This window comes from Anas platyrhynchos, chromosome 4 (assembly GCF_047663525.1).
Source record: "Anas platyrhynchos isolate ZD024472 breed Pekin duck chromosome 4, IASCAAS_PekinDuck_T2T, whole genome shotgun sequence".
Classification (NCBI taxonomy): domain Eukaryota; kingdom Metazoa; phylum Chordata; class Aves; order Anseriformes; family Anatidae; genus Anas; species Anas platyrhynchos.
In genome coordinates, this window is record NC_092590.1 from 17,228,936 (window position 1) to 17,244,587 (window position 15,652).

At 40.5% G+C, this 15,652-nt stretch overlaps 1 protein-coding gene and 1 long non-coding RNA gene across 18 annotated transcripts in view; one reads left to right on the plus strand and one right to left on the minus strand.

Annotated features, from left to right (window-relative positions):
- The window catches only part of TECRL (trans-2,3-enoyl-CoA reductase like), a 65,169-nt gene that overhangs the window by 46,893 nt on the left and 2,624 nt on the right, over positions 1 to 15,652 (minus strand). For all 6 annotated transcript variants that reach the window (XM_038178658.2, XM_072037107.1, XM_038178655.2 and 3 more), the window contains exon 2: positions 4,291 to 4,342. In XM_038178658.2, coding sequence (XP_038034586.1) covers positions 4,291 to 4,342 — 52 coding nt within the window. The remainder of the gene's footprint in view (positions 1 to 4,290; positions 4,343 to 15,652) is intronic.
- LOC119716810 (uncharacterized) overlaps positions 1 to 15,652 on the plus strand; it is a 61,480-nt gene that overhangs the window by 29,783 nt on the left and 16,045 nt on the right. For 5 of the 12 annotated variants that reach the window (XR_011808907.1, XR_011808906.1, XR_011808897.1 and 2 more), the window contains exons 2-4: positions 10,304 to 10,393; positions 13,893 to 14,034; positions 14,551 to 15,586. This is a non-coding gene — a long non-coding RNA (uncharacterized lncRNA). Of the gene's footprint in view, positions 1 to 10,303; positions 10,394 to 12,504; positions 12,583 to 13,892; positions 14,035 to 14,550; positions 15,587 to 15,652 lie in introns of all 12 variants that reach the window. The other 7 variants (XR_011808899.1, XR_011808903.1, XR_011808905.1 and 4 more) reach the window with 4 other exon arrangements.

Genomic DNA, 15,652 nt, shown 5'->3' on the forward strand with positions numbered 1-15,652 from the left:
ATAGCTTTCAAGATCTCTATAGAAATACCTGCAACAAGCAGTTTTAAGACTGTACCACAGACCACTGAAGTTTCACAGTGTCCAGAAATTATGATGTTTATTCTTGAGTGCCACCTACTGACAATTTCTTTCTTAATGATTTACTTTGATTAACATTGGTTATTCTATATACCCTATGTAACGTTTGCTAACTTGGAGAGGGAGGCCTGCAGTTTTGGAGCTGAATGATCACGAGTTAATATCTCATTGGGAAAGCTGGAAGCTATGTTCCTTTTTCCTTGAGTACTTCATTCCCCTCTGCAGGCTGGGATGCTCTGCATGTGTTATTTTCATTCCATTCAGCTTCCCTTTTTCCTTCCATCCATTGCCAGGCTTTCTCCCATCTGCCCTTCTTTATCTGCCTGCTGGTCCTGCCTCAGGGGCAGTTTTTGGCTTCCCTAAACTTGTTCTTCTGACTTCAGAGAGTAGGTACAATTGTGCTACTTCCTCGTGCAAGATGCTGTATCCAAGAGTTTGTTAGGTTATTGCTGAACTCTTATTTCCTTTCTGTTCTTCTTCCATTTTCAAGAGCTTTTCCAGAAACTTTTGTGTGCAGTAACCTTGAAAATATTTAATGATCACCGACTCCACTATACTACCTGTTCTAGACGTATTTTATTTTAGTTATGTGATACTTGGATTAGCATTATTATTACAGTTTTTCATTTTCTATCTGTAAGATTTCCTCCTCCACCAGCCCAATACATCTTGCAAAGATAAAAATAAATTAAAGGTGAAGAGTTATTGCCAAGGACAAGAGCTTGCAAAGTTTAGTCTACAAGGTATTTCTTTCCCCATTGAAAACATCATCCTTATAGATATGGGAAATGCCAGGTACCTGACTCATTATAAGCAACTGAAAAAATGGGGCAAGAGGATTCCTTCTGGTAGATTAAGTTACTCGTGTGGTTTTACCTCTGCCAGCCAGCCAAAGGAATGAGGAAAACAGCAGTAAAGTCACCTGGTGCACAGCACCAATTTGATTAAGGCTTCTGTGGCCATGCCTCAGATGGTACAGCGTGAAGGTCAGTAACACCCAGGCACTCAGCTGCCACCCAATTTCAGGCAGAAAACAAGCAACAAAAGTGTAGGCATGTGGAGGATGCCACCGTGAACAGTGTGGTTTTGTCCACGAAGCACGTATCGCGGAACTCCTTCCCAGAGGATTTTGCTAAGGTCAGAACTGTAAGTAGGTTTAGAAAGGATTAGACGGGTTCATGGTGGGCAGGTGTGATGTTTCCTATTAAGCATGGCAGCCTGGATCTAGCATCTGTTACAGAAAGCCCCTGCAGAGCCAGGGCTGGAGCTCTGTGACAGGCTAACTGCAGTCCCTGCCACAGACGGTGGCTACAGCAGCTAGGGGCTGATCCAAAACTGTGCTCTTCTGTCTGGAGAAAGCCTCTCGTTTCCCATGAAATGGCAGGTTATTGTAGGTGGTACCTCCGCTAAAAGCTCATAGATCCCCAAATCCCCAGCGATCGCCCCACTGAACTCAGTGCTGCAGAAAACACGGTGTTGGGGTTGTTTCCACAAGGAGGCTTTTGCTGAAGTGAGAGCCGTAGAATATTTCAGTATTTGTTCCTGGATTTCTGAGTCCGTATTCTTTCATATAAACACAGATCCAAACTAATGTTTGACTGACTTAGAAACTACTGAACGGTAACATGCTATGTGCCACTTGCATCCCATTTCTTTTATTTTAATGATTAGCAGTCTCCTGCTGCAATTCATAATTCAGTCTTTTTTCCTCTTTTCTTGAATCAGGCAGCAAAAACTGATCAGTGACAGAGATGATGCTTGTGAAATTGCTGCACAGGGGTTCCTCTCACTCACTGAAGGGCTGACAAGATACCAGCTGAGGAGAAAGCTTAATTGCATGGGTGATCAAAGGAGAATGCACGAGGACAGGGAGACTGTAAGGGCGTGTGCGTAGGAGTGTTTTAGCAAGAGATTATAGGAGACATGCGAGTCTGGCACACATGAAATGACAGAAATGAATGCATGAACTAGCACAAATAGCACAGTAACCAAAGGCATCCACAGATCAGCTTCAGCCACTTCTCGGCTCTTGCCTAAAAGAACTGTAATATAAATTCTGTAAGCTGTCATCCTCCAAACTACACAAAGAGGAAAAAAGGGAAGGTTTGTTCTTTGCCAGAGGAAAAGGAGGAAGGGGGAACCTCATGAGACAGCAACATCCAGGCTGAGCTGGAAAGGAGAGATCAAAGCAATGAGCTGGAATGGGAAGAAATGACACAGGACATTGACACAGTGTGCTCCTGAGAACTAAGAAACTGGGGACCAGGAAAACTTTGAAGGCACATGCCAGCCTTTCCACGTGTTGTAAAGGGCCACACTGTCAGAGGTTCAGTTCATGGTGTGTGTCATGCTTTGTTGTACTACTTATTGTCTTCCTCCATACACAGCTTAACTTACATCCCTGGATGTATTTGAGGAGTGAGGTACCTCTAAATATGAAAACAGGTGCCAATAAAATAGCTTATACACAAACTTTCACTATTTTATCCCAAATTAATTAAAAACCTTATTACAATTATATTGACATAAGCCTCTGTGCCAGTGATCTTCAGCTGATTTAAGCTGCATCAATATAAATCCAGTCTCAAATGATTTAAGAGAGTCTAAGCAGAAAAGCACTGCATTTCACAAAGTGGTGGGAGGACACATCCTTATTGAAATATTAAATCTTATGCACTCAGTCTTCACATATGCAAGTGCTGAGTTTTTAGACTTTTAGCCTTTTGCATATTGCAAGCTCTTACAGGGGTTGAAAAGAAGTGTTTTTGGAGCAGCCATGTCAACATTTTGCTTCATTAACTGAACCTTTGTGCAATCAGAGGCCTTAAGCTTCAATGTTTTATAAAATTCGAAGGACAGAGAAATATAATGCTTCTTCCACATATCCTACTCCAAACTTGATATTAGCATCTGACTAAAGCATTTCTTTGCAAAAGGCATCTAGTCTTTAGTAGCATATCCCTCCTTTTTTTTTTCTTTTTTTGGTAAAAATAATGGAAAGTCCATTGTCTAGAACTCTTACTCCAGCAGTAAACCATCCTGCATCTTGGCATCAAATGCCTCATTCCTAATTTGAGTTTGTCTGGTCCTCATTTCGAACCCTCGGTTCTTGTTGCATCTTTTTCTACTCAACTAAATACCCCAGTTCAGTGTAAGAGGCCTTGCGTAGACCTGCATATCCCATGTGAGTGACACTCAAGGTACGAGTCCTGATCACAAGTAGCACCTTACATCCCATGGGCAGAAGCAGAAGACACATTTCCTGGTCTAGGAGTAAGGTCACAAAACTGGGCTCTCTACAAACATCGGTTACAGCATTTCAGAACTCAAGGCACGCCATATACACATATACAACATCTGCTAGCTTTCAGGTACATTTAGCCCCACTCCTCAAAATACTGACACAGCAATTCATAAAGGATAAATGAAAATGCCATCAAACCTTGGCACACAGCTGCTTGTCTTGTTCTTTCTCTCTCCTTTTCATCCAACACCCCTAGTGAGGGCAGGATATATGTGACTAGGCAGGGACAGAAAAGAAGTATCCACCAAATCTGTTCTCTGACAGCAAGGAAAGAGGGATCTTCAAGTAGTATTGCTCTTGTCTCTTCTCATGTACAAGGTCCACATCTGCTGTGCATATGTGCCAAACATTACCCTCCCCTGTACTATTTTCTTGTCCTCATGGGTGTGAAAAACAAAAGAAGCAATAAGAAAGGGAGGTTGCCCTGACCATTAAGGAACTGGACAATGCTGAGTCAGTTGAGAACTCTGCCAGATTGCTTCCACGATCTCAGATAAATCATTTAATCACTCTGTGCTTGAGCTCCCCGCTACAGTAACTATTTGGTCCACATGGTCTATTTATAGCCAGCTTGAAGCAATCTAATGTTATCGAAGCTTATCTAATATAACATTGGGAGAGTGAATGCAGCTGAGGTCTTGAATTGACACTGTAATGTTAAAAACAGGATAAAAAAGTATCGCCCCTTATGGGCGAGCAGTGATGAATTATGCAGTCCTCTCCTTCCAGCCTCTCATGTCTGCGATAGCTACAGGAGAACCTTACTCCGAATACTGCTCTAATTTAGCACTGGAGCTGTCAAGCCAGCCTCAGCTTTTGTGTGAGATTTCATGAAAAATAAATTTGACTACTTCTCCATGCTGAAAGGCTTCTAACCATGCCTCCAGCCTGCTAGCCGAAGTACTTACATGCTTTGTGAAATTTGTGTTTCACATCAAGAAGAGTGGATGATGGAGGTACCTGAAAGAGAAAACAAAATGCAAGCAGATTAATTGCTCTGCCTTCTCAAACTGAGGTTGCTTTTGCTCTCCTCTAATGAAGACATGATTCAATTTGTCTGCAAGTTCTTTAGGCAATAACAAAGAAAATTAATAAATTCCTCCCTCACATGTTGATACGTTAGTATTAAGGGTTGTTCACATTTGATTTATGTATTACCTGGGTCACCTTTGCTTATTCAATAGAAGAGTAAAATACCAAGGGCAAGAGGCAAAGCTGCTGGCCCTGCTGATACAGTGGCTGCCCACAAGATCAAACCAATGGGACAACTTCAAGGATTAGCTTTAAGGTTAGGTTCAAGCATGTTAGGACCTGGCTCTTAGCTGTTTTTTTTTTCAGGGGCCACTAGCAGAGGTGTCAGGTTCTGTTATTTCTGCTTGAAATCGGTCTGGTTCCACACGCTGTCATTCCTGTGCACTGAAGCACTTCAGGTGTCGCAGTGTTCGGTGGCAGTCTAGAGGTCTTTTAGGCTGCATTTTGTCGTGCTTATCAGTTTCTTAACACACTTTGTTCAAAGTGTCTGAGGATCATAGAATCACAGAATGGTTTGGGTTGGGAGGGACCTTAAAGCTCCTCCAGTTCCACTGCCCTGCCACGGGCAGGGACACCTCCCCTCAAACCAGGTTGCCCAAAGCCCCATCCAGCCTGGCCTTGAACACATCCAGGGATAGGGCAGCCACAGATTCTCTGCGAAGCCTGTGCTGGTACCTCAGCACCCTCGTGGTAAAGACATTTTTCCTTATACCTAACCTAAATCTACCCTTTTTCAGTTTAAAGCCATTACCCCTTGTCATCGCTACGCTCCCTGGTACAGAATCCCTCCCAGTTTTCCTGTAGGCCCCCTTTAGGCACTTGATTTTCACCACTGAAGCAAATGTCACCACCTTCTGGAACTATAAGGGATTTTTTTCTTTTCTGGGGAATATAAATTGAACTGTATCTTAACCATGGGGATCCAATTTGGCTCTAACAAGAGACTTCATGGCTGCAGCCAGACAGCAGATGGCAGAAAGCTGCCTTCCCCAGAGATTTTAGGCACTGCAGCCTCAAATCTAGCCACTGGCTAAAAAAGCTAGAAATCAATACCAAATAGGAAGTTTTGCACTTATATAATTTGACACCCAATGCAAATATCCAATATGCATGCCATTAATGCTTAGGAGCAAGCCAACATTTTTCCATCGACAATATGGCAGATAGCATGTTACAAATTTCAGTGATCTAAAGCTCTATGTTAATACCTGTGCTAAAGTGGTATGCAATGTTCAGATTTTTGCTAGCTCTTTTTTTTTGAGTTTAGATGAGAGTGCTTTCTTTTCCAAAGTTATGGAGGAATTTACTGAGCACTATGGAAGTCCGTATTTGCAGTCATGCCACGCAACTTCCAGTAGAAAAGCACATCTTCACGTAGTCTGCATGTGCCTTTTTTTTTGTGATATGTACAACTGTTGTGGACTTGAATAGGAAAGGAAGGTTTGGTGGTGGTGGTGGTTTTATTTGTCTGTTTTCAAAACCTCTAAAAATACCTGAAATTGCTTTCTTACACCTCATAATTTCACACCCGTAAAGTCTGGAGCCCTAAATCTGTCAGATATGGATTCAAGTGCTCTTAGCTAGGAACACCTACAGATTTTACAAGGCTGCAGATGAAACTGTGTCAGATGTCCTAGGTTTGGAGGTTTTCAGAGCTGGCATTAACAGCTCAGGGAAGGGACTGGTCTTCTCCGGTGTGAGAAAGGGTCATCTGGCTCTCTAAATAGAGTGAGCTGCATTACCATGGGGCCTGCCTTCCACAGATGATCAGCTATATTGGGTTAGTCAGGGCTAACCAGTGCTCTAGCGAGCTGATCATCTCATAACCCACAGGAAAGTTAAAAGCCTTGGGTGTTTAAAAGATGCCTATGCCTGAGAGGATCTGTGCTTGCAGTGGCCTGCTGCAGCGAGCCTACCCACAGGGCACGGTGTGCGCACCAGACACCACATGCAGAGCTGGTGCTGGAACAACTACAGCTGAGAGGGCTGGCGCTCCCTTACTACATCCGTGAGCAATGTAGAGCTCATTAGCAAGAGCACTGCTGCGTGTGGGTACATCCAAGCTGCCAGAGGCGACATCTGGCTTTAATGGTGCCAGCTCTGGCTGGCTGGTTGGGCTGTCATGGCCTGGTGGCTCCGGGTGGCACCGCGCTGTGCCGGCTGCGTGTGCCCGGGGCAGGCCTGGAGCAGTCGTTCAGCCAAGAGGGCAGGAGGACATCTGTGTTATCGGCCAGCTGGCATGGACAAGGGCTGTTCTCTTCACTTGAGGCAAGCTGCACGGACCACAAGTAGAAAAATAACACGAGTACCTTCCTTCTTCAGAATGGGCTGTGACACAGAGGAATCGCAGTGTCTTTTCCTGGGCAGAATAATGAGGCTAGAGCCACAAAAGAATGAAATACATTTTTTTATGATCTTGATAATTCTGTGTCCTTTTTCTTAAGGACCTCGTAAAACAATGGGCGAAGCTATAGATTCTAATATTGATCAACGTGAAGATGGATGCTGAGACATCAGCTCACTGCTAAGAGTGTCCTCTTCGTAGACCATTAATTATCTTTTGTTCTTTACATTGTACATCAATACAAACTGAAGAACTGCATGGACTGGAACAGCATCTGCTCTTATTACCCATTGTGCTATCTGAATAAAACACCCTGAAACATTTCACTGTAATTATTAGTCCTATTCTTCTTTTATCCTTTTAAATTATTTATGAAAGTGCTATAACCTTCCTTTTCCTCTAATTCAGCACTTTTCAAATATGCAAAGGGAAAACAGAGTGAAAGCCCACCCTTGGTTTATTTAAAACAAGATGAATTTCATTGTAAAAGCACCTCTTAGTTGGCATCTATCTTCTACGTTTGATGGTCAAGCCAGTTTTGCCTCCAACTTCTTAACTTGTAAGTATAACACCAGATTTCATATATAGCTTCCTAACATGTTGTCATTGTAATTAGGGTTCAAGAGTACTTTTTCTTCACCAAGAAAAAAAAAAAAAGCAGATTTTACAGATATGGATTGCATTCATTACAATTTTCATTCAGAAAGGGTTGAGTTTATAACCTCATATCCTGTTTTTCCTTTATCTTCATAGCAAAAATATTTTAACTTTTCCACTCAGGGCAACTATTATTTTTTTAGGAGTTCAGGAATGAAGGGATCTTCTGGGTCATCTTTTCCATTTCTGTCCTTCCTCTATGCAGCAATGCACAAAGCATCACATTTCTTTTTAAGATTTAAAATACTGCATTGGAAACTTAGGCTATGACTGAAGGAAGAGCTCTAAGTGGAAGATATTATGGGAATTTGAAACTGCCTTTTGTGAATGCAGGTGAATCAGATAGCTTTCCACTTTCATACCTCTTTCACATTTGTAAGTCAAGGAATTACTAATATGGTTATCTGTATGTAATTGCATCACAGTTCTCGTACTAAGGAATTATTTCAGCAGTTACAGCTTAGAAGAATATCAATAAGAATTTGAATAATACAGTTTTAGCAAATAAGTGGTCCTTCATTCAACATTTCCCTTTGAATGTTTTTTCCTCTTTGGGACATGCGAGTCTGACTGCACTGCTGAGCCACCTGCTTTCCAACAGGCATCTTCTGTGACTGCAGAAATTCAGAAATTCTGTGACTCTAGCTACTCGTTAACAGCAGGCAGTCCCCTCTGCAGCCAGGTAAATTTGTTCAAAAGGGTCACATCAGCTTATTGTAGCTGAGGATTTGATTCCAAAACAGATAACCAAGCTGGTGGGAAAGCCAGGTCATTTTCAAATTCATCAGTCAACAAATACTTCATCATTACTGCTCTGACACCCTGTCCTTGCTTGGGGAACATGCTGTATTATTATAAATCTGCAGCCATTCACAGAAAGTTAATCAGGAAAACACCCCTTCTAATTGATCTCACATTTTGTGAGTTTGGCTTCTAATTCCAATTTTTCTTACTGTTAATTTTCAAGGACAGCATTAAAAATGGGTAGCATGAGAACCTCCCTCAGCATGTCACACAATGGGCTCTTTTGTTAGCCTGGTGAACCAGCGTGCTGGTCATGTCCAAAGAGATATAAATACCTACAACATTTAGACAAGTTACTACATATAAGCAAGTGCTGTCAGCAGCTACACAAAGGAGTTATATGAAATGCAGCATTTTATTCAACAGATTGGAGTGAAAACTCTATATTAAAAAACCAGCTCTGATCTCAGACCTGTATTTCCACAAACTGGAGAGATTCAGAACTATGGTTTAGCCCAAGCCTATTACAGCTATATTGCTCAGCAGTCTCCTGGAGATTATTTATGTTGTTACCTGAACTCTGGCATATGAGATAATCCAACTGACTAACATTCCCAGTGACCACAGGTCAAAATATCTATGAATGCACATAACTGCATGCTTACTAGGTGCAGTCATGTCAATTTACACTAGTTAAGTTTGTCTCTGAACATGTTAACATTGCTTTTATACGTCTAGCTGGATTCTTATAATAAATAAATAAATCCTCTCCCTTTAAAAAAAAATGAAAAAAGTGTCAGACACAGGTAAGAGCTTTTTCACCCTCTGTTAAAATGAGTGAGGAAGTAAAGAAAAAGCAATCTATTAACAGATAGAGGGCTTGCAGGCCATCCCTCAATTTACAGAGTTCACCATGCCCAACTATTTTCTGAGCAAATCTGACCAGCATTGGCATGCCTCCATGCCTTCTAACCTTTTGTTAAAAAGAATTGAGTACAGTTCCTGTACTCACCTTGAGAGCTCAACAGCAGAACTGGTCAGAAAAGTTCTATCACAACACTTTTCAACTAGGAAAATGGAATTGTTCTGGCAAAACTTTGGATGTGTAAATTTATAGTGACTTAAATTTTTTTAAATGAAAAAGAAAATGTTTGATTTTTGTTGTTGTTGTTGTTTTAAATTCTGTTTCAGGAACATGCCGAAAATTCATCTCACTGTGTTATTTCCAATTTTTTTTATTTCTCATCCATACAGAACTTTCATTACTTTTGCATTATTTTATGACACATCAATCATGATAGTGTAAAATAATATAACACCCTCTAAAACTATGGAAAATCACCTGACAGGAAATAACATTCAAATAAATGAATGCACTGTTAAATTGTAAAACAAATTGCACTTGAAATATTTATTGTGTCATGACAGATTGAAATATCCCAAAATTAATTTGTAATACCATCTTTCTCTCACAAATTCTATCTAGTTGAAAATTCAAGACTCATTTGTTTTCACTGTAATTTGCAAAGAAAACAACATTTATGATATGCACTTAAAAACAAAACAAAACACCAATTTTGACCAGTTCTTCTTGTTCTTCTCAGGAAAAAGGTGGGGCTTAGGGTTTGTTTGGATTTTGACTGCCAGTATTAAGCATCCTGCCCTGATATCTGATCAGAGACAGATATGATATCTGTCTCTGTCTTTTCTATCAAATGGTTTTAGAGGCTTGTGCTTGCTTCTTTATACCTATGCAGACTGCTAATGTATATAATCAAGCAGTGCACCCAAGAAACTCAACCAATATTTAGCACAGGATGGTCATGAACTATACTGGTTCCTGGTTTTGTTTTCATACAGTCCCAAGATTAACCAACTAAAAGGAAAATTCACAGAATGCGTATTGGCAAGGTAAATGGTTCCAGAAGTAGCAGGGCTCATGAAACTTTATAAGTCTTTTCGAGTCTTCTCCAGTCTTCTCACCCATTCCCTGTCTCCTCTAATGTTCCCACTGGGCAAGATGACTGGTGATGGTTGGGTTCAGCCTGTCCTCCCCACTCTGAAACACTGTGCTACCCAGCCAGCAGCTTTCAATAGACCAGAAGGAGCTAAGTAATCTTTTGAACTATTTTCTTCTCTTTCAGGTGTATTTATGTTTGGCCAATAGGTCCAAAGTTATGTTGGTGAGATCAGACAAAGATGGAGAGGCAGCCAGCCCCCTGTGGTCCATGAGGGTAAGCATGAAGCTGAGAAGCAGAAAAGAATGGGAAATGAAGGTGATCTATAAGAACAATTAGATATCATGAGGGTAATGAGAAATCGAAATGCTTTTCACAGTGTCAAGTGCTGTGAAGAGATATTTGCTGTACCTCTAGTACAGGTTCTCTGACTGCCAAAATCTGTTCTCCTGTAGTACTGGAGCTGCATATATCTAAAAAGGAGAGTTTGCATTTTAAGGAGTTTTAAAAATGCAGAAGTGTTTAAATGTAGTCATGTATGTTATAGCATTAATATATACTGTTAGATATTTATAGATCTGTTACGACATGGCTCGGGTATTGTGTGAAGAATCACAGCACTAAGGTTTCAGAAAGAACCTGAAGCATATTCTAATGGACTGATAAATCATGGGCAGGAGTATTTTAATGCTACAATAATGCCTATATGAGATGCCATTATACACCTAAATTTCCATCATGGGCTGTGCTGATTAACTATTAGACTAATAAAACACCTACAGCTCCCTATGGTCTTATATTGCTCCCGTACATTCATAATTTGCAATTATCTGTGAATTACCTTTGACGCAATAAGGCAAATGTGCAGCTGGGGTAAAATGTCATAACTTTGTGGGGAAAGAGGACATTTTCACACTGGTTAGAATCTGTCTCTACAGATGTACTTTTGGCAATATTCACTGTTCTTGTGGAATAGCTGGGTTTTTCCATTGCCAGAATGGCTAATGCTCATGAGGAGCTGGAGCACCGCTGGTGCCTCCAGAATTCATTCTCTTGTTTTCACTGAGCTTTGAATATAGCTTTAATTTTTTGGGATTATCTATTGTATTTCACTCTATCTCCCCCCACACCCAGGCTTAGATTTTTATAACTAAAATAAGAGATGCATAAAACCTGTCATTTAAAAGCACTTCTAAGCTCTGAAAATTAGTATCATTGGAAGCATCAGTCTTTGCTAGTGGCTTCTCTAATTCTTTAAACCATCCCTTTATAAACGTGAAATGCCCTGAAGTTACCAGCTTCTCCCTTCCTCAGTCTCCCTCTTCTAGATAAACCAAAGGCCAATTCTCCAGGTATTGCATCTAAAAAGCTGTACTGAAATAAGAGTGGTAATTACAAACAGAAATTAACATACCCAGTTGCCTCTTTTCATGTGAAGCTCTCTGTAGCTATATTGACATAAAACCAATGTGAATTTCTAGTAGAGTGGGAAGAAATTAATGTAATGCATTGCTTCAATAGAATTTGAATATGTTTAACTAAAAGCTGAGGAAGAAAATACTACTACCAGCACCTCCAACAGTAGGAGCAGGCATAAGATTCAATTCTTACAGGCAAGAAAATGCATAGACTTTATAACATGTTTGCAAATGTAATGTATTTATTTGCGGTGCCTACCAGCAGGGACCAGCTCCCTGTTGAGCTGTATGTGGTGAAAGCATACAGCAAAAGACACCGACACCACAAAAGCCTCCTTCCAAAAGAAAATAAAAAAGAGGATTTATACAGCAATGAGTCTGCATTCGGCCAGTTTATTGTCTCTGCTTCTTCACCTGCATTGCTGTGGGAATTCCTAATTTGTGGGACTTAGTATCAACATGTAGTCTTCTCAAAGAAGCCCCCCTCCTTTGACACAGCTGGTTATTGAATTCCTTTGGGCAGCACTGGCACAAAAAAGAAGCCCCAAACAGAAGCAGGGCATCTGTAAAGAGAGACTGCTTGAATGAGAAAGATGATCTCAAAAATCCCTGCCCATGAAATGAAATGAGGCAGCTGTGGAAATGCATAGGTTCAGCTTATTCCCCACAAGAAAAAAATTTACATTTACGAGATATTTTATAAATATTAAAATTACAAGATTTAAAAAAAAAAAGTATACAAGGCAATTAAATATCTGTCTTGTGGAAAAGGACTTCAATACTATTCTTCCCTAGTAAGAAACAAATGAGAAAAGTCTGTTGTAAAAGGCAATGCCCTGATACTGCAGTGAGTTTCTTTGCTGAGTTGCATTGCGTACTTCCATAATTGCATTTGCTCCCCTTATATGAATGTGGTATGTAAAGAATAGCCTCCAAGTTGTGATGTGAGAAGTTATTTTTATTTACTAGATATGAGTATGCAAGAGAGAGCTGGTGATGACTGCTCTTTTGGCTGCCCACTTTCTGTGATAGAGATGCAACCTGCAGGTGAGAAAAAGAGGTTTCTGATACTGCAGGTATTATTTCTGCCTGCATCTGATTTTGTTGTCATGCCAGTGTAAATCAAGAGAAACTCCATTTTATTGTTAAACTGCAGTGTGCAGATAGAAGGGTGCTATTATTTTAGGTGCTTTACAAACCAAAATTGTGAACGTCTTCAGGCACAGACAACCTTTTCAAAGAAATCAAAATATAAGCCCTGCGTTCAGCACCCAGCACAAGGCCATGGACCCACTGGGGTGAGTCCAGAGAAGAGCCAAGAGGATGCTCAGAGGGCTGGAGCACCTCTCCTGTGAAGACAGGCTGAGGGAGTTGGGGTGGTTCAGCCTGGAGAAGAGAAGGTTCCAGGGAGACCTTACAGTGGCCTGCCAGTAGCTAAAGGGGGACTACAGGGTAGGTTTAGATGAGATATTAGGAAGAAATTCTTTACTCTGAAGGTGGTGAGAGTGGAACAGGTTGCCCAGAGTAGCTGTGGATGCCCTATCCCTGAAAGCGTTCAAGGCCAGGGGGTTTGGTACTAGATTATCTTTAAGGTCCCTTCCAACTCAAACCATCCTGTGATTCTACACACTGTGTTACATTTAACAGCAAGAAGTTGTGTATATAAATGGATGGATTGATGCATAGGCTTGTATTATGCTTGGGTGCAACAAAAATGTGTAAAAAAGGGACAGACCCTACACAGAGATCCTTTAATTTAAGAAAAATAACAATGCTCGCATCACTTTTACTGCAGACATTGCACGGCAGGTCTATGCTCACAGACAGTTAAATGCTCCTATAGTATATATACTGTTAACCACCAACATTTCCTACCAGTAACTCAGCTTTCCAAAGTCTGCCATCTGAGTTGTGAATTTATGAATCATGAAACAGAAAAAAAAAGAAGTAAATTATGAGTTCTTTTCATTCACTTTCAGTTTTCTGGGTGTCCAGTAGTCAGAATAGAGAGGTGAAGTGTACCTAAAATCTAAATAAAGTATTTTGGCATTTCCATGGTTGCAAGAGATGGTGACTTAAAAAATAAATAAGAGTGAGTTGTGGCAAAATTGCAAGAGGTGACAGTATTGTGCTTGAAATATATAAAGAAATCAAATATGGAAGTACCTGAGGAGATTCCAGTGGGAGAAGGCACAGGATGCATGGAGGACCAGTGCAAGGCACAGTGGAGAACAAATCTACCCTATAACCCTATAATCTCTGCAGTCCACCAAGGCAAGAGACTCCTTCCTGCACATCTTAGGAAGCAAGTTCTCTTCTGTAGGCCTTAAGAACTTTTTTTTTTTTTTTTTTTTTAGGAAAGGAGTGCCACTGTGCAGCTGACAAAACCTGAGTTTGCACCTCCACTTATAGCTTAGTTGGCAAAATCGGGAAGCACAAAACTACTGAGCTCCAAGACTTTTGATGGGGAAAAAGCTTTCTCTGCTGGTTTCCCCAAAGGTGATTTATTCTGTAAAACAATATTGTGCAACATTTTCTGCCTTAAAAGCAACTCATGCAAAATTAATTACATTGCACTACATTTGAAGGAAAATACATTTTACTACAAGTTAATTTGAAGAAAAAAATATTATCCAATGAATGCTATAACAGAAACAGTTACAAGTTGCCTTAACGGAATTTATAAATCAAATCACTGCACATCGATAACCTTAAAACTAACCTACTTCAGGCTCTTGGAATAATGTACAAGTAAAACAGTTTTTGAGTAGCTATGTATCTTTCATAAGTTGTGGCTGGCGATGAAAAATGTGGGTTATTTGTTTAAAAATACAGCAAAAAGAATTATTTTCTTTTATTTTTAGGACTTCGTGAATTTTTCATGCTCTGTAGTTTTCTTAACTTTTTGGAAGTAAAAATGGGAGCCAGAATCCTTACGCAAACTGGTTTTCATTGGAAATATTTCAAACAAAAATATTCATCAACTCTAAATACACAGCCTCTTGCTCTTTACAGACAGATGGGAATTTCTTCAAGAGAAAGCCTGCCACCTGAGGAGCGGGACGGAAGGAAGAGCTGTGACTGTTAACGAAATGGACCCACGCTCCTGGATTCCTGCTGTTTCACAGGCAGCGTGGAGTGGACGGGGCTGCTCAGGTGCACCCTTGAAACCTCAGTGCTTTGCGTGCCACTGCTGCAATCCTGTAAGTGTGCAGATATCTTTTGCTCACGAGTCTGGTCCTAGGGTAACTGGTCTGAGCATTTAACTTTTAAGGACAGATGGATGGGCCTGTTAGCTCAGGTTTAAATTAGCTTTTCCTACATCTTCATGAGTCCTCTTTCCATCTCCCAAAGGTAGCCCTTTCTGTCTACATACTGCCAGTGCCTGCTCTCTGCCAGAAGTAGTTTGGGTACATTTTGAAGAATAACTGGGGGGAAAATAAAAATTGAAACAGATTTGTGTTTCCTCACGTCTCTCCATGCCCCCAAAGTCTGAAGCCTCTTCTCCATGACTTCTCACCTCAGAATTCATTTTAGTACCAAGAGCAATTCTGGGGAAAAATATCTTACGTTGGTTTTGTTTCTCATTTAAATTATTTCAGTAACTCATCAGAAAAGTTCATCTGCACCAAACTAAATGCATAATGTTATATCCATTGCAGAGAAAGTCGCCAGAGCAGGTTGACAATATTAAAGTAATGCTAGTTTTAAAAAGAATTTTATGTACAAGCACACAAGTGCAGAAAGACTTGACAGTGAATTTACTTCAGTTTTTGCAGGATTAGGTATTCAAGACCCAGCTCCTGGAGGGAATGACTATGTGATAAAATATCTGGGCTTTCCTCTTCTACTGCTTTCTTTCAGTATTTTTTCTGGCTTTCCTGACTCTGCAAAAGCCTGCAGTATGAAGTGAATGTGTCTTACACGCTTTAAAACCAGTCTAATATGTATTTATTCTGTGCCTTTAAGCCAATCTTCAAGACAATCAGGACCTTAGACTAACCACTCAGCTCAATTATATTACATGGCTGATCCTTCCCCAAAGTGTAAGGTGGGTAAGAAAGCCAAAGGAGATGATGTTATTATCATTTTACAGCTGGAGAATTAATTCACAGTT